This window comes from Oryx dammah, unplaced genomic scaffold, assembly GCF_014754425.2.
Source record: "Oryx dammah isolate SB20612 unplaced genomic scaffold, SCBI_Odam_1.1 HiC_scaffold_11, whole genome shotgun sequence".
NCBI classification, from domain to species: Eukaryota; Metazoa; Chordata; class Mammalia; order Artiodactyla; family Bovidae; genus Oryx; species Oryx dammah.
Window position 1 is genome coordinate 23,463,737 of NW_024070195.1, and position 21,266 is coordinate 23,485,002.

Sequence of the window (21,266 nt, forward strand, 5' to 3'; positions counted from 1 at the left end):
CGGCAGCGCTCATCTCCGCGTCGACAGCCATTGGTTCACGAGGAGGAGGAGGCGTGCCCGAGGCCAGCTAGTGCGCATGCGCCCGGGCGGGGCTCCGCCTCCCAGCGCCGCAAGGCTAGAGAGGCACGCTCGGGTCGGGTTCGCTGGTTCCCCAGTACCTGCCACCGCCCCCCTACGCTCACCGCCGCGGGGCGTCCTGGGATAGCGGCGGGCTCACCGGGTGAGCACGCAGCGGGCCGGCGATTGGGGAGTGGGAAGTGCTGGAGGGTCAGGACCCGCGCGGTGCGTCGGGCGGGAAGGCGGATCAGCGCGCGGGCTGGGGGCAGTGCCGATGGCCTTTGAGCAGGCGGACAAGTAGTGATCCTGGTGGGACCTCTTGCTGGCTCTGATGTCCATCATCTGCCAGAATCCCTGAGTCCTTTCCCCTTCTCTGTGTCTACGGTCACCCCCACATCGCAGCTGAATAGGTTGAGGGCCTGATACCCTGTCCCGGAAGAGCGCTGATAATTAGAAGACCCTGTCTTTAGTCCTCACAGAGGGAGGGTTGTGAGGGATGGGCTAGATACTTTATCAACCAGTGCTGGAGGGAGGCGGGAAGGGGAGGGGCGGGGGGGGGAGGAAGAGGGTGTGACTTTGGGAGGTGTGACCCTCCCTCACCACCATATCCTCCCAATGTGCTGTAGCTGGAACAGACTTTGGCCCCTTGCCAAGCCCTCCCGATGCCTCATTTGCCTCTGACCTCTTTTCGACCACCGCTTTGGGGCTTGAGGCCCTCACGGGGCCTCCGCAGGTCCCGTCCCCTTTCCACCCAGTCAGAGCCAGATGGATCAGCCATCTCCCGGAGGAACCGTGAAGCCAAACAGAAGCGCCTGCGAGAGAAGCAGGCATCGCTGGAGGCTGGGATAGCCCCCAAGAGCAAGGTTAGGAGTCCCGACAGGTGGTCCTTGGTTCTCTGAGAAATCTTGGGAGAGCACTGGAGGAGAGACTGGCTGGATTCTAGATGCCTGGGGTATCATGAAATTGCAGCCCGCGTTTTGGTTCCTCCTCTCTGCAGTCACCTGCAGAATCCAGTAAGGCCTGGACCCCTAAGGAGAGAGTGTTGTATGAAATTCCCACGGAACATGGAGAAAAGAAAGGTAACTGGGAAACCTGAAGGCCTTTTCCCTCACATTTTGGTTGCCCATTCGGTCTGCTGAAATGCAACCTGGGAACAGAAGTCAGGAGTTAGTGGGGCTCTCCTCTGCCTCCGTAGATGTCTCCCGACCCCTGCCTCCTGCATACAGCCCCCAGTACGTTGAGGCTGCCTGGTACCCTTGGTGGGTGCGAGAGGGCTTCTTCAAACCAGAATATCAGGTTAGTACCTGGCAAGGAGGAGTGCTAAATGGTCCCCAGGTCCCTAAGATTGGTGGGCACGGGTCTGGAGCTCACAGCCAATCACATTGCAGAGCCTGCCAAAAAGCAGGGAAAGCTTGTCTTCTACCCCTGGTGTCTCAAAGGTTTTTCTCTTCCCTGTTACTTGCCGGACTTTTTCCTATAGTTCTTTCTGCTTTGGAGACACCAGAGGGTGCTATTCCCCAGGGAATATCCAGTCTTCTCTTTCCCTTTGACTTTTCTTTCCTTCTAGGCCAGGCTGCCCCAGGCCACAGGGGAGACCTTTTCCATGTGTATCCCACCGCCTAATGTCACAGGCTCCCTGCACATTGGGCATGCGCTGACCGTGGCCGTACAGGACGCTCTCGTGCGCTGGTGAGAGGGGAGTGGGGCTGCTTGAGTTCTTGGAGGAGAAAGAAATTGTGAAGGGATGAGGCTAAATGAACATGTAAGGCCATAGATTCCCATGAGGGTTTTTCTTTTGCAGGCACCGCATGCGTGGGGATCGGGTGCTGTGGGTCCCTGGCTCAGATCATGCAGGGATTGCAACCCAAGTATGTCTTTTGCCACTCGTCCCTTTTCTTGAGTGGGATTTCTTCCCCCACAGTGACCTGATTCTCTGCCCCCTCATCTTACTGTAGGCTGTGGTGGAGAAACAGCTGTGGAAGGAGCGACGAGTGAGGAGACATGAGCTGAGCCGGGAAGACTTCCTTAGGGAGGTGTGGAAGTGGAAGGAGGAGTGAGTATGGGGGGCAGGGCAGGAGGGGCTGGGACCGCAGATTTGGATCCGGGCTTCCCAGCCCGTCTCCTAACATGTAGTCAGGGCTTTTCCCTTCAGCTCTAACTTCCTGTGGGAGTGTAAGCTCTGAAGTTCCTTAGCATTTGCTGGGGTCTCCAAGCTAGGTGTGTGTGCATACGTTGTGTGTTGTATATGTTAAAATGCATATATTTATGTGTAAGTGCATATATTTATGTATACACACACACATATATGGGCTCCCCAGGTGGCTCAGTGGTAAAGAATCTGCCTGCTAATGCAGGAGCCACAGGAGACACGGGTTCAGTCCCTGGTTAGGGAATATCCCCTGGAGGAGGAAAGGGCAACCCACTCCAATATTCTGGCCTTGAAATTTCCATGGACAGAGGAGCCCGGTAGGCTGCAGTCCACGGGGTGTCAAAGAGTTGGACATGACTGAGTAAACTAAGCATGCATGCGCTTCCCCGTATATTTATATGCATGTATATATATGTTTTTTCTTCCATTTATCCCATTTTCCTTTGCTTGGTTTCATCTCTCCTCACCTGTTCCCACCTTGTATCCTCTTGAAATTACCCTTATTCTTCCAGGTCTGTTATCACATGCTGTCTTCTCTGTAAAGCTTCTTTGTGTTTCCCACAAATCGCCTGCCCCTTCCCCTTTTACTAGAAATGTTATGTTTCTTTCAATATCATGGAAAGCCATATACTGGATCTGTGTGTCTCCATTAGCTTCTTGAGGCTAGATCAGTCTCGAACTCACTCCAGCATCCAGCGCTGCTGGGGCTTCACTGGGCCCGGGACATAGTTGATGTCTGGGACACGTTTGCTGACCCAAATCTGTCTGGGTACAGGAAAGGTGGTGAAATCTGTGAGCAGCTCCGAGCCCTGGGGGCCTCCCTGGACTGGGACCGAGAGTGCTTTACCATGGATACCGTGAGTGTTCGGTGCTGTGGTCCCTGTGGGTGTCAGGGAGGTGTTCAGAGTTCTGTGTGAGGAGGCGGATTGCTGTGTATGTTAGGGGCGCCAGGGGGATGCCTGGGTCCCTGGCGAGGGGGTGGGCTGAGAAGAGGCTGTTGGATGTGGACACTCAGGTCATTCTAGGGCTCCTCAGTGGCCGTGACAGAAGCTTTCGTGCGGCTCTACAAGGCTGGGTTGTTGTACCGGAGCCGGCAGCTGGTCAACTGGTCGTGTGCCTTACGCTCCGCCATCTCGGATATTGAGGTGAGGCAGAGAAGGAGAGGCGGGTTTGTGAGAGCTCTGAGCCCGGGGGAGAGCTGGGACTCTGGAGCCAGGCTGCCTGGATTCACATCTGAATCTGGCCACCTCCCGGCGATGTGGCTCCTGACAGGCTGTTAGCCTCTGTCAGCCTCAGTTTCCTCAGTCTGTAAAATTCAGAGGTGATGGAAATGCCTGCGTCACAGGGGTGTTGTGAGAATTCAGCGAGAACTCCTAGGAGGCTGGCATAATACCTGTGTGTGGTTTAAGTACTCAGTGAACATTTACTTATTTATTTTTTGCTGTGCTGGGTCTTCATTGCTGTGTGTGGGCTTTCTCTACTTCTCTTGAGTGGGGATTGCTCTCTAGTTGCGGTGCACAGGCTTCCCTTGTTGCAGAGCACAGATTCTAGAACAAGGGCTTCGTAGGTGTGGTGCGTGGGCTTAGTTGCCCTGCAACGTGTGGAATCTTCCCACACCAGAGATCAAACCCATGTCCCCTGCACTGGCAGGTGAGTTCTTAACCCTTAACCCAGGGAAGGGTGGTCCCTTCCCCAGACCACCAGGGAAGTCCAGTGAATGTGTTCTTTAACTGTGACTGCACAAGGATTAGGTGCGGGGAAGGAAGTGGCTCCCACGTCCTCTGAGTGGCTTTTTGATGGATGGCAGGGAGGCCAGGGCCGTGGATGAGTGGAGGTGGTAAACCAGTTGTGAGCCTTGCAGAGAGGCTGCTTTCTGACCCTGCCTCTTCCACGCCCCCAGGTGGAGAGCCGGCCCCTCCCTGGCCGCACGGAGCTTCAGTTGCCTGGCTGCCCCACCCCCGTGTCTTTCGGCCTCCTCTTTTCCGTGGCCTTCCTCGTGGATGGAGAGCCTGGTGAGGATAGTCCTTGGAAGTGTCACCCATTTAACCTCTGCTTCCCCTGTTTTCTTGAGCCCACCTTGGGCTTTTGGAGGCAACCCACCAACCCGTCTTCCATGTGACTTGGTTGGAGAAGCATAGGGAACCTTGGAAGTATTGCATCCTGGTGATACTCACCCTGGGTATCCTGGGCCATGTAAGAAAAGTGCAGACAGTCACTGCCCTGAGGGAGCTTAGTGTAATTCCACAGCAGGCTGCTACCCCCAAAAGAGACAGAGGATCAGTTCTGAAGTGTGGTTTAAGCAGTAAGTATTCCCAGGAGTTTGGAGAAGGGAAGAAGGGTGAGCTGGAATAGTCAGAGGTTTCTTATAGGAGGGACTGGTGCTGCCTCCAAGAAGGCACAGCATTTATGATCAGGGCACCAAGCAAAGATTCTAGTTGTATTTATTACAGGGTCTTCACCGATTTGTGGCCTGGGAAAAGATTCTGTCAGCACTGAGGGAGCAGGGCCTGTTCCGGGGCCTACTTTTGTCTCCCAAGCGGGCTGTTGAGGAATTCTGTAGCACCAGACATCCCTTAGGCCTCTGGTCATTAGCTTAGCAGAAACCCCAGGGCCCTGTAGACGTTGGTCCTAGTTTTCTCCAGTTACTCCTGGGGGCCTGACCATCCTTGCCTCCCACCTTTTCCAGTTCTCCTGACTTCAGCTGTGTCAGGAGTACAAGGTGAGGGCGAGGACCACCTTTAAGTGCTTGAATTTTGTCTTCAGATGCAGAGGTTGTGGTAGGAACCACGCGGCCAGAGACGCTGCCTGGAGACGTGGCCGTGGCGGTCCATCCTGATGACTCCCGCTACACGGTAATGCTCAGTGCTCCCTGCGGCCTGGCCTTCCCCCCCCATACTTTCTCTTCCCTTCCTTTTAGGATGGCAGCTCCTCCTCTCTGCTCCCTCTTCCTTTTCCTGAAATTTCCCTCATCTCAGCTCTCCAGTGGCTCTGACTCAGCTCCCTTCTCTTCCTGATGTTACACTTCAGCTCAGGGGCTGGCAGACGGTGGCCCGTGGGCCAGATCTCCTGTTTCTGTATGAGCCACCCTCGTTCCCTGTGTATCGTCTGCAGCTCCATCATGTGTTATCTAACTCTGCCCTGGCGGTGGAGCGGAGTTGTAGAGACTGAATTTACCTCCTGGCCTGCAAAGGTTAAAATTCTTACACTCTGGCCCCTTAAGAAAATGTTTACCGAGCCCTGCTGTAGGTCTTACCTTCTGGTTTTCACCCTCGTATTCCCAGGATTCTCATGCCCAGCCCAGACCCTTCCACCCAACACACGTGTCTGTCCTTGATCCCTCTCCCTTCCCTTTAGCATCTACATGGGCGACAACTCTGTCATCCCTTGACGGGGCAGCTTCTCCCCCTTATCACAGACTGCACTGTTCAGCCACACCTGGGCACAGGTAAGTGGGGGCAGGGGAGAGACAGGAAGTCAGGGCTTCTGGGGGAGAGGGGAGAGGAGAGAACCAGGAAGAGGCAGAGAGTAGGGGAAGGGTGGTCTCAGTGGATAGTGGAGGATGAGAGGGAGGGATGGGGTAGCGTGGGCGATGGTGACACGTCCGGAAAAGCAAAAGCCAGGGTCAGGGTCCAGTGCTAACGGCAGTCCTGCTCCCCTAGGGGCGGTGAAGGTGACTCCAGCGCACAGCCCTGCCGATGCTGAGCTGGGGGCCCGACACGGCTTGAGCCCCCAGAGTGTCATTGCGGAGGATGGGACCATGACCACTCCTTGTGAGGACTGGCTGCAGGTGGTACCAGCCCAGTGACACCCCGTCCTTTGAGGGCACCCTCTGCCCCATCTCCCCTCCCCAACTCTCTTATTTTTCTAGCAGCCTTTAGGCTTTACTTTTGCTGCTTTTCTGCAGGGTCTTCACCGATTTGTGGCCCGGGAAAAGATTCTGTCAGCACTGAGGGAGCGGGGCCTGTTCCGGGGCCTCCAGAACCACCCCATGGTGCTGCGCATTTGCAGGTAAGCCCGTTTCACCCCCCAGAAGGGGGTGGGCGAAGCTCAAGAGTGACTGCAGGGTGGGCTGTGCGCCCCTCGTGCTAGAATACCAGCCCTGTGTCTGTGTTGTTGGCTGCCGTGTCCTCGGTACCGAGGGCCTGCCGCAGAGTTGGGTCCTGTGTCCCTTTCAGCCGTTCCGGGGACGTGGTAGAATACCTACTGAAGAGCCAGTGGTTTGTCCGCTGCCAGGAGATGGGGGAGCGAGCTGCCAAGGTGAGGCTGCAGTGTGGGGAGGGCCTGGGGCCTGGGCGGGAATGAAGAAACAGGGAGGCTGGGGCCCTCTCTGGCTGTTCTGTCGAGGGGAGAGCTGTGGGGGTGGAGGCTGGGTGCCCAGAAAGGGCTGACTTGCATCTTCACTCAAGTCCAGACTCTTATTAGGAGGCTCGGGAGGTTCTTTCTGAGTTTCAGAACCACCTCAGAGACCACTGGTCCCATTCATGGGGGTCGGGGGTGCAGGTAGGGAAGCACCATCTAAAGGTCCTTCCTGCTCCAGGCCGTGGAGTCAGGGGCCCTGGACCTCAGTCCCTCCTTCCACCAGAAGAACTGGCAGCACTGGTTTTCCCGCATAGGGTAAGAAGGGGAGCCCTCAGGGGAGGGGGAAGAGGGCCCACTGGTCATGCTAAGAAATCACTCATAGGAAAAAGGAAGAAAAAAAAAATCACTCGTATCCTCTCGGCAGGGACTGGTGTGTCTCCCGGCAGCTGTGGTGGGGCCATCGGATTCCAGCCTACCTGGTTGTAGAGGAACATGCAAAGGTCAGTAGGAGAAAGCGGAAGGGAGGGCTGGGTTTGGCCAGAAGAGCCTCAGCACAGGAGTCAGAGGGCTTCCAGCGCTGGACCCAGCTCCCTGCCCTTGCTGTTGTATTAGCTCAGCTTCTGAGCTTTCTTCATCTCACCACCAGAGGGCGCCAGCCTTTCTCAGCCCACCGGAGACCATGAATACTCAGTGCTGTCTCACACCTGTCCCCTGCTCCTTACTTCTGCAGGGTGATACGGAGGACTCCTGGGTGGTCGGGAGGACAGAGGCTGAGGCCAGAGAAGTAGCTGCTGAATTAACAGGGAGACCAGGGGCGGAGCTGACCCTGGAGAGGGGTGGGTATTCCACCCGAGGAGGGCAGGGGAGGGAGCAGGTACTGAGGTGGGAAAGGTGGGTCGGGGAAGCTGGGAATGGGGCAGAGCCCTGGTCTCTGTGAGTGAGGGTCGGGCTGGAGAGGTGGGCAGCAGTGGGCAGAGGGCCTGACGCTGAGGTTCCAATTGTTTCTGTTCTGTCTTCCAGACCCTGATGTCCTGGACACGTGGTTCTCCTCAGCTCTTTTCCCCTTTTCTGCCCTGGGCTGGCCCCGAGAGGTGAGATGGGTTGAGAGGAAGAGAGTGAAGGTGGGGATGAGGAAATGACCCCCAGGGCCTCAGAGAGTCTTATGAAGAGCTGGAGGCCCCACGCTTGGGCCTCTCACTGTTTGTCTCTTTCCTCTTAGACCCCAGACCTGGCTCATTTCTATCCCCTGTCACTTTTGGAAACCGGCAGTGACCTCCTGCTGTTCTGGGTGGGCCGCATGGTCATGTTGGGCATGCAGCTCACAGGGCAGCTCCCCTTCAGCAAGGTAAAGACCCTTTGGTGTCCTGCCCTTCTCTGAGACTCCCCAGTCTCCTCTAAGCCTTGTCCTCCATTCTAACCCCTCGTATGGGGTTTTCTGGGTTCCCAGTTTCTTTGTTTTGATTCACTTTCCAGTCTAACCTCTAATCCCTGAAGGACAGCCAAGGGCCCTCCAGAGGAAAGTTCTTCAGACCCCACTTCTGACCCCCTCCATGCCTCCAGGTCCTGCTTCACTCCATGGTCCGGGACAGGCAGGGCCGGAAGATGAGCAAGTCCCTGGGAAACGTGCTGGACCCACGGGACATCATCAGTGGGGTGGAGCTGCAGGTCAGGATGGAGGGCCCCAAGAGGGATGGGGTTTTCCAGATAAAGGAAGGGGAGCTAAAGGGAAGGGCTGGCGGGAGTGCTGGAGCTGAGAGGGCCAGAGGGAGGGACCCTGGTAGGGGCAGGGGCTACCACAGAGGCCAGTGAATTACTCACCCACCCCAGGTACTGCAGGACAAGCTGAGGGATGGAAACTTGGACCCTGCAGAGCTGGCGATTGCAGCCTCTGCACAGGTGAGTCTGACCTGTTCCAGCCTCGAGTTCGTGGCCACCAGTTCCCTGCACAACCTGCCTTCTGGCCAGGCAGCCTCATAGGCAGCTCCCACCCCTCTTCTTTCTCGTTGCAGAGAAAGGACTTCCCTCATGGGATCCCCGAGTGTGGGACAGATGCTCTGAGATTCACCCTGTGCTCCCATGGGGCCCTGGGTAAGCCTGGGTGAGGGCAGCAGGCAGTGGCCTCTGTGTGGTGGGGCGGAGCCAAGGACTCCCCTGCTGCCACCAGTACATGCTCCCTACCTCCACTCCCTCCCAGGAGGCGACTTGCACCTGTCCGTCTCTGAGGTCCTGAGCTTCCGACACTTCTGCAATAAGATCTGGAATGCCCTGCGCTTTATCCTGAATGCTCTTGGGGAGGAATTCATACCCCAACCTGCGGAGGAGGTAAGAGAGAAAGAGGAGATGCTTGGGAGCTGGTAGTCTGACATCTGAGTGTTGGAGGAGGCGTCTGGAAGGAAAGGACGCGGTTGGGTGGGAATCGAGCTGTCCCAACCTGAAGCCCCCTCTCAACTACAGCTGTCCCCCGCCTCCCTCATGGACACCTGGATCCTCAGCTGCCTGGCCCGCACGGCCCAGGACTGTGAGCGGGGCTTCCTCACCCGCGAGCTCTCGCTCGTCACCCACGCCCTGCACCACTTCTGGCTGCACAACCTCTGCGACGTCTACTTGGTGAGTGAGGCGGGGGCAGTCCCCCTGCAGCCCTGCTCCCTGTCCCCTGGCAGAGAGCTCTGAGCTGGGTTTTGAATTCCTCCCTCAGGATAGGAAGAGAGGTGAGATTGAGAAATCCCAGTTCCCCTCTTCTCTGGGACTGGCCTGGGCACTGTTCCCTGCCTGTCAGCCGAGGAGCAGGGAGGAGAAGGGGACACTTCTAGAAAACTGAGTCTGACAAGACAGGGTTGGGAGGCTTGTTGTTCACTTGCTGAGTTGTGTCCATCTCTTTGCGATCCCGGGGACTGCAGCATGCCAGGCTACCCTGTCCTTCACTGTCTCCCAGAGTGTGCTCAAATTCATGTCCATTGAGTTGGTGATGCTATCTAACCATCTCATCCTTTGCCTCCCCCTTCGACTGAGCGACTTTCACTTCACTTCTCTTTTTGTCTTCAATCTTTCTCAGCACCAGGGTCTTTTCTTAGTGAGTCGGCTCTTCTTATCGGAATGGAGATTGTTTTCAGTTCCTGTAATTGCTGCGTTCGGACCCTAGGCAGGCTGGGAGCCGACAGGGAGCAAGAGTACCGGTCTTTAGACCCAGGGATTCTCTCAAAGGAGGGCTTGTTTACCGTAGAGTGTCAGGTCCCACCCCCAGAGCGGCTCAGGCAGGCAGGTTGGGGGGTGGGTGGTGAGCGTGTTCATTTCTTGTCCCAGGTGATCCTGACACTGTTGGCTGAGGACCCTATCCTAGATTTCTGTCTGTGGTTAAGAAAAACACAAAACTCAATGCTTTTCCTTCTAAATGCAAACATCCCAGACAGTTTTATTCCTCACCCACCCCTGAGTCCCTGCCCTGGATTTCCCCTTGTCGCATGCTCCCTACTGTGTCTGGGGACAGCTCATGGTCTCAGAGCTGCTGGGTGCTCCTGTTTCCCCACAGCATCCCCACTGGCAGGGCGGCGAGTGTATGCAGGAAGGAGGAGGCCGTGGCTGACCCCTGACCATTGGTTTCCTCCCTAGGAGGCTGTGAAGCCGGTGCTCTCACACTCTCCTCGCCCCCCAGAGCCGCCTCAGGTCCTGTTCTTCTGCGCTGATGTCGGTCTCCGCCTCCTCGCCCCATTGATGCCTTTCCTGGCTGAAGAGCTCTGGCAGAGGCTGCCCCCCACGCCTGGTGGTCCCTCTGCCCCCAGCATCTGTGTTGCCCCCTACCCGAGTGCCCGCAGCTTGGTGAGTCACACCCATGGAGTCTTGGAGTGGGATTACTGGTAAAGACTCGTGGGGGAAGTCTTCTAGAAGGGCTTGCTGCTGTGGGGTCATTGACAGTGCTGGGCTGTACTTTGCCGTGGAGTCTTGAGGAAGATGGATTGTTCCTGCAGGGCTGGCATAACTTGAAGGTGTCGGGGGCAGTACTAGCAAGCGGTTAAGAGCAGGATGCTGTCACCAGACGGACACTCGCTGTGTGACCATGTGTTGATTTCCTCCATCTTTAAACCGAGGACAGTAATAGTGCATGTCATGGTTGTGATGAGGATTAGATCTTAGGATATCCCAAACATCTTAGTGTAGTTTTAAGCTTTCACATGCTACAAACACGCCCCAAAATCATTTTCAAGTTTAAACAAGTTCCTTTTTTTGCTCACTTGGTTTTGTGAGCTTTGAATAATACCTTTTAAATTATAATGTATTTTTGGTTGTTTGTCATCTTCGGTCTAAACATTGTCCATGGATCATCTAAGACCTTCTTAGATGATGCCCTAGTTTTCGCCACGTTCTGTTCCTTGTGGTGGTGAATTTGTGTGGTGGAGAGAGCAGGTCATTGCTCTAAGGAGACGGGGGTGGGTGGGTGGAGGTCAGAGCCGGGAGAGTTGAGACCAAGTCTTGGGGGCCCCGCTTACCGACCCTGGATGCACACCTCCAGGAGCACTGGCACCAGCCTGAGCTGGAGAGGCGCTTCTCCCGGGTTCAGGAGTCCGTCCAGGCGCTCAGGGCTCTGCGCGCCACCTATCAGCTCACCAAGGCCCGGCCCCGAGGTGAGACGGGCCCCAGGCTCCTGAGACCCTGCAGACGGGAGGGTCTGATGGGGAAGAGGGTGGAGCTGGGAGGGCAGGGCCCAGAGTTAGGATGTGTGGGAGGAGGACCTGGGCCCTCCACCTGACAGCTCCTGTTCCTCCCCAGTGCTGCTGCAGAGCTCAGAGCCAGGCGAGCGGGGCCTCTTTGAGGCCTTCCTGGAGCCGCTGGGCATCCTGGGCCACTGTGGGGCGGTGGGCCTTCTACCCCCTGGTGCAGCAGCCCCCTCGGGCTGGGTCCAGGCGCCCCTCAGTGACAGCAGTCAGGCGTATATGGAGCTGCAGGTGAGCGGAGGAGACTGGAGCGGGCAGGGAGGGGCTGAAAGGATGTCGGGAGGAGGGCAAGGGGTGGGTTCTGTAAAAGTGAGGAGGGGTCTGGGAATGGTGGTGGGTGAGCGGGAGGGAGTGATGGGTGGACGGCAGAGGTCTGAGCCTTCTTCCTCTGTTCTTCCACAGGGCCTGGTGGACCCCCAGACCCACCTACCTCGGCTGGCTGCCCGAAGACACAAGTTGCAGAAGCAGCTTGATGGCCTCCTAGCCCGGCCCCTGTCAGAGGGAGAGGCGGAGACTCAGAGGCAGCAGAGGGTGAGGCTGGGGGAGTCACTCAGAACGCCGGACTCCCTGAGGGAATGGGGCTAGGGGCACGCAGGGTGGGGTGGCTCCCCCGCCTCCATTCTCAGCCACTTCTCTCCTCGCCCAGCTTTCTTCCCTCCAGTTGGAGTTGTCAAAACTGGACAAGGCAGCCTCTCACCTCCAGCAGCTGATGGAGGCATCTCCAAGCCCTGGGGGCTCACCATCCCTGTGACTTTCCTTCCTCCCAGACCCGCCTTTGAGGCCTCTGGGGACAAATCGGGCAGCGTCGGGGTGTTCTGTGGCTCAGCCCCTTCGTTTTGTCAGTGAGGAAACAGACTGGCTTGGTCAGATGACTGGGTGACCTTGAGACGCTCACGTTTTTGCCCTGGCCTCCTTCCTCCACAGTCCCACCTGGAAGTTTGGGAAGGAGGACACTCAGATAAACTTAAAATCCCAAACATGTCTGCTGTGGTCCTTTTATCCTTTCCCTTAGCCCTGACGTTCCCGCCTCTTGGTTGTTCCTGACGCTGGTCTGGGAGAAGAGGGGCGGCCTCCTGGTGCTCTGGGCCATGGTGGGAGTGGGTGCTGGGCGGGGCCTCTCTCACTGGAGGAGAGATGCTCCCGAGTAGGGCCTGAGCACAGTGACCCGGGTTCCACTTACTTCCTGCACTTACTGACAGTGGTCCGACTTCTGCAGGCTCTTTCTCCTCTGCTTTTCACCACAAGGGAGCTTCCCTGCTTCTTGGCCTTATCTCCAGAGGTGCTGAGGGGATGGGGGACTTCCCACAGACCTGGGGAGCTGCAGGCTGTGCTGGGGACTGAGTTCCTCCCGCTTCTGTGTACCTGAGACCTCAGTGCTAGGGACACACCGCCCAGCCTCAGACAGGGGTACACAGAAACACACAGATGCCCACCTAGCCACCTTACACACCTTGTCTCATTGGTGGAATTCAGGGGCCTGCCACCCAAGTGACATTCTGTCCAGCAGCTCTGACAGCTACTGTATGTGGTGGGCCTGGCTGGGTCCTCTGTGGTGCCATTTATTCCTCCTGAGAACCTCATGAGGTGGGTGTTTGCTCCATTTTAGAGTTGAAGAGACTTGCTCAGGGAATAAAAGGAATTAGTCCACAGTATTAGCTGGAATTACTGGAGTTCTGCCCAGTAAGTTAGGTGCCAGTTATCTGCCTGCTGTAACCAAGCTTCAGAGATAGTGGTGGCTAATCTATAAAAATATTGAATCACTATGTTGTACGTCTGAAACTAATATTATGAATCAGCTATACCTCAATTAAAAATAAAAAATAAGAGTTATTTTTAAAAAGCAACAAAGATAATGGTGTTTCTTTTGCTAGGTGGAAGCAGTGCAGGACTCCGCAATGGAGAAGTCCGTATCCCTTTTGATCTTACTTTCCTGCCATCTTGATACACTCTTCCCAACTCTGGGTCTAAGGAATGCCCCCACCAGTATACCACATCCCACCAGAGGGGAAGGAAAAGGAGGGAGTGAGCACCTTCCTTTTTCTTGAACACCTATTACTGTGCTCTATTCTGAACCCCTGGATTTACCAATGAGAGAAACAAAAATCCGCTCTTTCGTACCTCAATTCAGGCTTCCCTTGTGGCTCAGATGGTAAAGAATCTGCCTGCAATGCAGGAGACCAGGTTCCATCCCTGAGCTGGGAAGATCCCCTGGAGAAGGGAATAGCAACCCACTCCAGTATTCTTGCCTAGAGAATTCCATGCACAGAGGAGCCCTGGTGAGCTAAAGTCCATGGGTTGCAAACAGTCTGACACAACTGAGTGACTATACTTTCACTTTTTTTTCCGCTTTGATTCTATCAGAGAGAGTCAGAAAAATACACATGTAAAATAAATAAAAAATTAAACAAAAACAGTTGGTCTGTTCTTCCATCCTTTTGGAGATCCAGACATTTAATCCCTCAACTTGTTTGGGGTCTAGTCACCTGACCCACCTGCCCACTGGTGCACCCTAGGGGTCAGTCATGAAATATTGGGGTCCTACAGAGCCCCCAGCTACCTCTCCTCCAGGGGTAATAGTCCCAGGACAGTTGTCAAGGAAACGATGGAAATTTTGTTTTGTTATGCTTTCGTATCTTTAGGGATACTCCATTTGGAACTGTTGCCTTTCCCTTGTTCCAAAGGAGTCAGTCTCTGGTTTCATGTGGTGGTGATGCTGTGCGGGGCAGGAGCGGGTTGGTGGGACAGGTACTGTGGAGAGCAGGAAGCAGTCATACCAGTAGCCCTTCACGGTCAAGTCTGGGCTGCATGCTTGCATTTCGAGTCAGCCAGTAAGAAGTCAAGAGCATCTTGAGTGTGGAGTAAGATGAGTGCCTGCCTTAAGAACAGCAGGAGGTGGGACTTCCCTGGTGGTCCAGTGGTTGGGACTCTGTGTTTCCACTGCAAGCGGACCAGGTTCGATCCCTGATCAGGGAACTTGGCTCCTGCATGTCGTGCAGCCAAAAAAAAAAAAAAGGCAGGAGAAGGAAGATCCCTGGGGGACTAAGACTTTTATACTGGGGCCAGGTTTCCGCCCTAATAAAAGTTCCTACCACCCAGACCCACTTATCTGACAGGTACCATGGCAAGTGTCCTCGGTAGCTTAGCCATGGAATCCTCAGGACAATCCAAGGAAGCAGGTACTACCATTATCCTCATTTTGCTGGTAAAGCAATGGAGACTGGGACTTCCCTTGTGGTCCAGTCTTAACAGACTTTGAGCTTCTTTTTTTTAATGGCTCTTAAAATCTTTTTTTTTAATTGAAGAATAATTGCTTTACCAAATTTTGTTGTTTTCTGTCAAACCTCAACATGAATTAAAAATAAGGAATGCTTCACGAATTTGCATGTCATCCTTGCACGGGGGCCATGCTAATCTCTGCATCCTTCCAATTTTAGTATATGTGCTGCCAAAGCAAGCACCAGCCTTCGAGCTTCTAATCTGGGGCCTGGGTTTGATCCCTGCCCAGAGAACTAGATCCCACATGCCTCAACTAATACCCAGAGCAGGAAAAAAGAAGTTCTAGGAGAATAAGAAACTCATCTAGGACATAAGCGTGGGCCTGTGGGATTACACGTTCCCATAGGCACCCATGCTGTTTCTCCACCTGTTCTGCCAGGCTGGCCATCCTCTCACAAGCTGAACCCCTCATCTCTCACATCAACGGTCTCCCACCCCACCTGCTACCCTGACTGACCTGTGTGGATCCCTGGGCGTGTTCTGCCCACATCCCTGCCTGAGGTTCCTGAGCCCCCAGCCCCAAAGCTAAAGCAAAGGAAGAGGAAATGAAAATCTTGCTTAAGTCAAGGCATTTGTCTGGTGTCAGACGTCTCCATTGCTAATGGACCTCAAATGACTTACCCTCTCAAGCCTAGATTTCCTCACCTGTAAAATGGGAAATGGGATAATGAGATCTATTATGCTACATGGGAACCTGCTGCAGGTGTTGACATGGGAAAGCCTCTTGCCTGGAACAAAGCAGGAATTCAGTAAAGGTTCCTTTCCTTTATTCCCAGGTGCTCTGAGGAACTCAACTTGAAGTGTGTGTGTGTGTGTGTGTGTCCCCAAGTAGGCCTTTGGCATGGTGTTAGGGGAGAGCACATCCACTGGGGAAACCCTCTGCTGCGCAAGGGAGTCAGAGACTTGAGTACCCAGTTCCCTTATCCTGCCAGCCCCTCCGCGCATGAACCCACAAAGTCAGGTCACTGAATTCAGCGTATTTACTGCCACTGAGCAGGGTGAGGGCCTGCTGGAAGACAGGGTTGGGGATGGCGCCTGCTCCCCGGGGACTGGATGCCCCAGCCAAGAAGGGCACAGGCTTCAGCTGCTCTCAGACTCTACACGTGGCGTGCTGTGAGGACCCTGCTTGATGCAGGGTGACGTTGGTCCCCAAGGGGAGGTGGAGGAGGAGGCAGAACTGAGGGAGACAAAGGGCCAGAGGGCGAGGTGTAAGATGGCTCTCACTCACACCTGGGGGCGGCCAGCCAACCAGACCGATGCAGAAACACACTCCAAGTTCACACAGCCCCCTGTTTCCCTCTCAAAGGACTACCTTCTGGAGTAAGTCCAGGAAGCTGGAATCGTAGGAGGAATTTGCCAGAAGGGAGTTCTTCAACTTCACTTGCAAAGTCATTCCCGGCCCTAGGGATCCAGATGCACAGCTGAGGACCCAGCTGCCAGGAACAGGCTCCCTCAGGGGTGCGGGCGCCCCTCCTGCCCCACCCCAACCTGAGGTCTTTCGTCCCTTCCAGACCTTCTTGCTGCAGTTCAGCCCTGAGCCCTCAGGACCTCAGGACTAGGGTGCCTCCATGTCTCTCTCACCTCCTTCTGGTCTTGGGGACCAGGTGTGTAGCCCTCCAGACTCACCTGCCCCCTGTGAAGTGCCGATGAGGGTCAGGAGGAGGACAAGGGGCAGCCCAGCCCCCATTGCGGCTCTACCTCCTTGCTTCTCAGATGCTGGAAGAGATGTCTGAAGGCCCGCTGGCCTCTCCTCACTGGGCCTGCCTTCCTGCTCCCCACTCAGTCCTGAGCAATGGTGCGTGTGGGGTGATGGGAGAGGGGCCAGGCAACTGGATTTTCCAGTTCTCTCAATAAGGCTCTGAGGACCGGGAGAGGGCCATTCACTGGGCTGTTGGGGAAAGGGAGGGTGGTCCCCTTTCCTCAATCCCGTGTCCCACTTCTCCCCCACGTCTCAAAGCTTGAGAGGGAGTGCGTGCCCCAGGGAGGGAAGTTGGGGAGGCGTCCATTCGTGCTGGTGTCTGGGCCCCACCCACGCCTGGGCCTCTCATTGCTCTTTAGGGATTAATTATTAACTGCGATTAATTTCTATCAGCCATGCCACCCAAGGGCTCAGGAATGTGGGCCCAAATGGGAGGGGTAGATTACACCGAGTTCTCCCCAAACCCGTGTCCTGCTCCCTCAGCCGCAGTGACTTTCTGGGTGAGGGGGAACTTTCATCTTTGAATATTTTGTTTTAGTCTAACATATCCTAGCAACTTGGGCGGAGGAGATGCAGTTTCATCAAATATCCCCACCACGTCCTGCCTTGAGCGCTCACGCAAAAGAAATCACTTCACCCTCCCAGCCAAAGCCCTTTCCCAAATCGCTCAGAATGGCAAACACAAGGACAGGATGTAGAGGGAATTTGGAATCTGTCTAGTTTACCTTCTTTCTTTCTTATTTATTTATTTTATTTGACTGCACCAAGTCTTAGTTGCGGCCTATGGGATCTAGTTCCCTGATTAGGGATCAAACTCCAGGCCCCCTGCATTGGGAGTGTGGTCCTAGCCTCTGGACCACCAGGTCCTACCCTCTTTCTTTAAAAATAGGAAACTAAGGCTCAGAGAGGGTAAATGACTTATTAAGGTCACATAGTAAGTCAGTAGCAGAGAGGTTAGAGATAGACCGGGCTGTCATTATGCCAGACACAGGGATAAGCTCAACAGATTGACAAACTAGTCGTGTAAACCCTCTAGAATACACAAGGGCACACGCCCTTTTATCATCTTAGTTGTCTCCCTATGCGTCTTCTCTCCCTTTCCCACCAAACCAGTGGGCTCCTGAGTAGATGGATGGAGACAGAGAGGGTACAGGGCAGAGTCAGGGAGAAAAGCCAAAAGCAGGACCAGTAAGATGGAGAGATTGAGAGAGACACTGTCTATACCATAAATGTATATGGTATACATATACGAGCAACCGAGGGGCTCTCAGACATGTACTGGACGCAGGAAGCCCAGAGTGGGAGGAATTCACGGACAAAAGGCTCAGCAGACATAGGAAGCAGGAGCAGCGGGGAGGAAGCAGGAACTCAGAGAGGCGCTTTGGGGGATCTGAGTCCTCCTAAGAGGAGAGTGGGAGCCTGCCTCTGTCTTTCCCAGCGGGCGCTCATCTTTCCATGTCATCATAGCTGAGGCTGCTGTGTGCTGGGCACCTTAGAAACATTATTTCCTTTAATCCTTATTATGGCCCTGTGAAGTAGGTACTGCCTTCTCCCAGTTTTAGGGGTGAAGACTTTGATAGGTCACACGACTCGCCCGAGAGTGCACAGCTTGAAAGTGGTAGATTCCAGCGCAGTGGATTCAGAGCTGGGTTCTGAACTTGCTCATCCCACTGCCCCTGAACAGATGGTTGTCTTGCCTGGTGCCCCTCTCCTCTCATTACCCCTTCTCTGCCAAAGGAATGGAAAGTTCTGTGGGCTGCAGCCACTGTGAAGGAGGGATGGTTCAGGTGTTCCCCCTCCTGCCCTGCCCTGGTCTCTCCTAAGAGTCGGATGAGCTCCCCGGGCTGTGTCAGTCGTTCTCCACTCGCTGCATCCCCAAGGGACACATACACCTCACCCCGCTGTGGTCATACTTCTTTCTAGGAGCACAAGGACCTTGGGATAGGAGACCTGGGTCCCTCTCCTTCAGAGAAGGTCTGGAATAGGGACTGAGTCTGACCTGGGGGTTAGGTCCTGAACCCAGAAAGAGCCTGAGAGCCTGGAAGGAGAATCCTCAGGCTCTTACTCACTCTCCCCCTTGCCCAGTGCTTCCTGGAATCAAGCTGGGACAGGTTAATCCCCCTGGGGACAGCTGGGTGGCCTCTCCCTGGGAATGAAGATCCTGGTGTTGATGGAGGCCCTGGCACACCTGGCTCTCCTGAGCCTCCTAATAGGGCCTTAAAGCCTTTAAAAAGCCAGGGAGATGGTCCTGGAAGCGCATCTCAGCGGGCACCATGGCTGCTGCACTGGTGCTGCTCCCGGGCCTGCAGGCCTTCGCTGGCTACGGTGAGCACGGGGGTGTAGGGGCAAGATGCGGACGAGATCCGGGAGAGGGCCAGCTCTTCTAACTCCATCTTCTCATTTTTCTTCTGCGAACAGCTCAGCTGATCCCACTGGGGACAGCTAACTCTGGAGGTCTCCCCACCGTCTTTGCTGGTCTCCCTACCATTGATGCAGGTCTCCCCACCATCTCTGGGGATGTCTCTGCAGGTCTCCCCACTGTCTCTGCAGGTCTACCTACTATCTCTGCTGGTCTCCCTACTATCTCTGCTGGTCTCCCCACTGTCTCTGCTGGCCTCTCTACTGTCTCTGGGGATGTCTCTGCAGGTCTCCCTACTGTCTCTGTGGGTCTCCCCACTGTCTCTGGGGATGTCTCTGCTGGTCTCCCCACTGTCTCTGTGAGTTTCTCTACAGTTTCTTCAACACCTGGGGCTTTGCCCAGTAATCCTCAGACTTTAACTCCGACCATTTCTGGCAGCCCATCAGGAGCAGCATCAGCGTTTCCAGGTGACACTTCTGTTGCTCAGTCCATCTCTGAAGAGCTCTTTGGCTTTGCCTGCAGCTCTGGGTGGGGGCTTCCTGTGCTCAGCCACGAATAAATCATTAGCTCCCAGAGCCTCACTGAAGTAGTCCTGGCTTTGGTGGCTATACAAAGGCCCCCCTTCTGCTTTTCAACTTATCAACTTTTTCTCTTGTAATTAATGTTTTTATATCTTGCCTAAGACATTTTTTTTGCCTACTTCAAGGTCATGAAAATATTCTCTGATGCGTTCTTCCAGAAGCTTTACTTTCAAATTTAGAATCTTTGAATCTAAGAATCTTAGCTTTCAAATTTAAGCCTATGACATATCTCGGATTAATTTCTGTGTATAGAGTGAGGGAGGGATCAAGATCCCTTTTCTCCTCTTACAGATAACCAGTTGCCCTGGAATCACTCATTTCAAAGACTCTCCCTCTCTTCCCCACCATTGAAATGTAAAGTTACCTAGTCTATTTCTGGGCTCTTCTGTCTGTTCTTACTCAGGGCCACAGTCCTTAGTGTCTGCAGCTTTGCAGCCAGTCTTAAGGTCTGGTAGTATAAGCCTTCCACTTCTGTTTTTAAGACTGTCTTAGCTTTTCTCAGTTCTTTTATTTTCATTTACCAAACACTTGCCAGGATTTCAGTTGAGAGGGCACTGGATGGAATTTCTGCTTCTGTTCTCGCTCAGATATCCACCTGTTTTCCCCTCTGCCCTTCTAGGATCTGTCTCTGCAACAACAGCCCTTGGAACTGCTTTACCCTTGCCTGGGGCTTCCACACCAGGTGGGGCTGTCTCGGGCGGTTCCGCAGCCACTACAGCTGGAGCAGCCACTGCCTCCTCTGGGCTTGGCATCCTGACCAGTAAGGCGCCCTTGTTTGCATTGGGTCACTGACCGGCAGGCATGCCAGCTCCTGGAGAGGAGTGTGAAAATGTGAAAGTGTTCATCGTTCAGTCGTGTCCGACTCTTTGCGACCCCATGGACTGGGGCCCACCAGGCTCCTCTGTCCATGGAATTCTCCAGGCAAGAATACTGGAGTGGGTTGCCACTGTAGGGACAGGCTTAAGGCCTGCTTTCTACTGTGTTTTGAGTACACCTAAGAATGTCTCCAGTTCTTCAAACGGTTTCAGTGCCCCTCAAGCCTCTGGTAACACCAGAAGCTGAATGGCTGTTACCTGATCATTTCCTCAAAAGGTTTTCGAATATATTCCTCGTGGCCCAACCTGTCTTTGCAGGGCAACAAGTATCCCTCCCAAGATCCTGTCCTCCTCCTCCCTCTGTCTCCTTCCTCCCTCCCACTCAATCCAAGTCTCCCCACCAGGCAGTCTGCGGGCAGGAAACGAGCAAAGGGAAAACAAGAGGACTGGCTCTGGCTCCTCTTAAAGATCAGAGTCAGGGTGGAGTGGTGAGGAGGGCAGAGGGGCAGTCTCTGAATAAGATGAGGGACCTACCGGGGGACTGTCAGAGTGCAGAGGCATGGCAGATGAGAGAGGCCCAACAACAGCCTGGGATGTGGAGGACGGTTCAGAAAGACGGAGAGGCTTGGATGTCAGTGAGGACTTCAGAGACTGACAGACACGTCCACAGGTGTTAGGGAAGAAGTGAGTGAGGTTTGGAGTGAAGCCCTTTGAAACCCCCTTCACTGAAATTCTATTCCCAAGATGACAAGACACCGAGCAACGTGGTCTCAGAGTCACGTAGACATCAGAGTCACAGAAGGAAAGATGCAAAGTTACAGAGGGCAGTGGGGAGTCGGGGGATTGAGGTCCCACCTGCCTCGGTCACAGCCCCTCTCGGGTCCTCAGGCCCGAAGCCACAAGAGAAGGGCTCTGTCCCCGACTGGGCCATCGTGTTGATCACTCTCTCTTTGGTGGCAGCAATTGTCAGCCTGCTGTATGGTATCAAAAAGGTGAGTGAAGCTGTGGTCCAGATGTGTGGGTCCCTGAGGCCAGTGGGGCTGGCCCTGGTGCCCCAGAAGCACAGGGGCTTCAGGGGAAAATGACAGCTTACACGCTTAGGGAGGGATGAGGGAAAGGGACCGCAGTCTGGGTGGCTGAGAGGAAACATCGATTGGGCAGGGATGGGGGGTTGGGGCCACTGAAAGAGAGGCAAGGGAACACTGCAGGCTGACCAGCCCATGGAGGCACTACATTCAGCTCTAGGCAGTGAAGAGTCAACTTCATGGAGTTACATTATAACTTGGGTTTTGAATCCTGGCTCTGTCATTACAGCTGTGTGACCT

The 21,266-nt window shown here is 54.7% G+C and overlaps 2 protein-coding genes and 1 non-coding gene across 4 annotated transcripts; 1 reads left to right on the plus strand and 2 right to left on the minus strand.

The window, feature by feature from the left end:
* The first annotated feature begins 100 nt into the window (after positions 1-100).
* VARS2 (valyl-tRNA synthetase 2, mitochondrial) lies at positions 101-12,192 on the plus strand. 2 transcript variants are annotated; one of them, XM_040250158.1, is made up of 30 exons: positions 101-220; positions 684-920; positions 1,055-1,136; positions 1,253-1,353; positions 1,625-1,746; positions 1,859-1,925; positions 2,013-2,110; positions 2,982-3,063; positions 3,232-3,351; positions 4,107-4,218; positions 4,970-5,058; positions 5,561-5,651; positions 5,866-5,993; positions 6,111-6,214; positions 6,382-6,463; positions 6,744-6,820; positions 6,930-7,005; positions 7,236-7,341; positions 7,526-7,596; positions 7,725-7,850; positions 8,066-8,170; positions 8,333-8,401; positions 8,515-8,593; positions 8,700-8,827; positions 8,960-9,112; positions 10,112-10,318; positions 11,010-11,121; positions 11,267-11,442; positions 11,614-11,742; positions 11,858-12,192. In XM_040250158.1, exons 2-30 carry the CDS (start codon positions 720-722, stop codon positions 11,960-11,962), a joined length of 3,198 nt encoding a protein of 1,065 aa, XP_040106092.1. In that variant the 5' UTR covers positions 101-220; positions 684-719; the 3' UTR covers positions 11,963-12,192. The 2 variants fall into 2 exon arrangements, with proteins under 2 accessions (XP_040106092.1, XP_040106093.1); XM_040250159.1 differs by lacking the exons at positions 101-220; positions 684-920; positions 1,253-1,353 and having other exon boundaries at positions 1,069-1,136.
* A 2,373-nt stretch (positions 12,193-14,565) lies between these two features.
* Positions 14,566-14,669, minus strand: LOC120870665. The gene has a single exon (XR_005722864.1). It is a non-coding gene; the product is annotated as a U6 spliceosomal RNA (small nuclear RNA).
* Positions 14,670-15,449: 780 nt separating this feature from the next.
* SFTA2 (surfactant associated 2) lies at positions 15,450-16,479 on the minus strand. The gene is made up of 3 exons (XM_040250240.1): positions 16,114-16,479; positions 15,800-15,888; positions 15,450-15,664 (listed from the first exon to the last, which is right to left on the minus strand). The coding sequence occupies exons 1-3, from the start codon at positions 16,172-16,174 to the stop codon at positions 15,578-15,580; spliced, it is 237 nt and encodes a 78-aa protein (XP_040106174.1). The 5' UTR covers positions 16,175-16,479; the 3' UTR covers positions 15,450-15,577.
* Between the last annotated feature and the right edge of the window lie 4,787 nt (positions 16,480-21,266).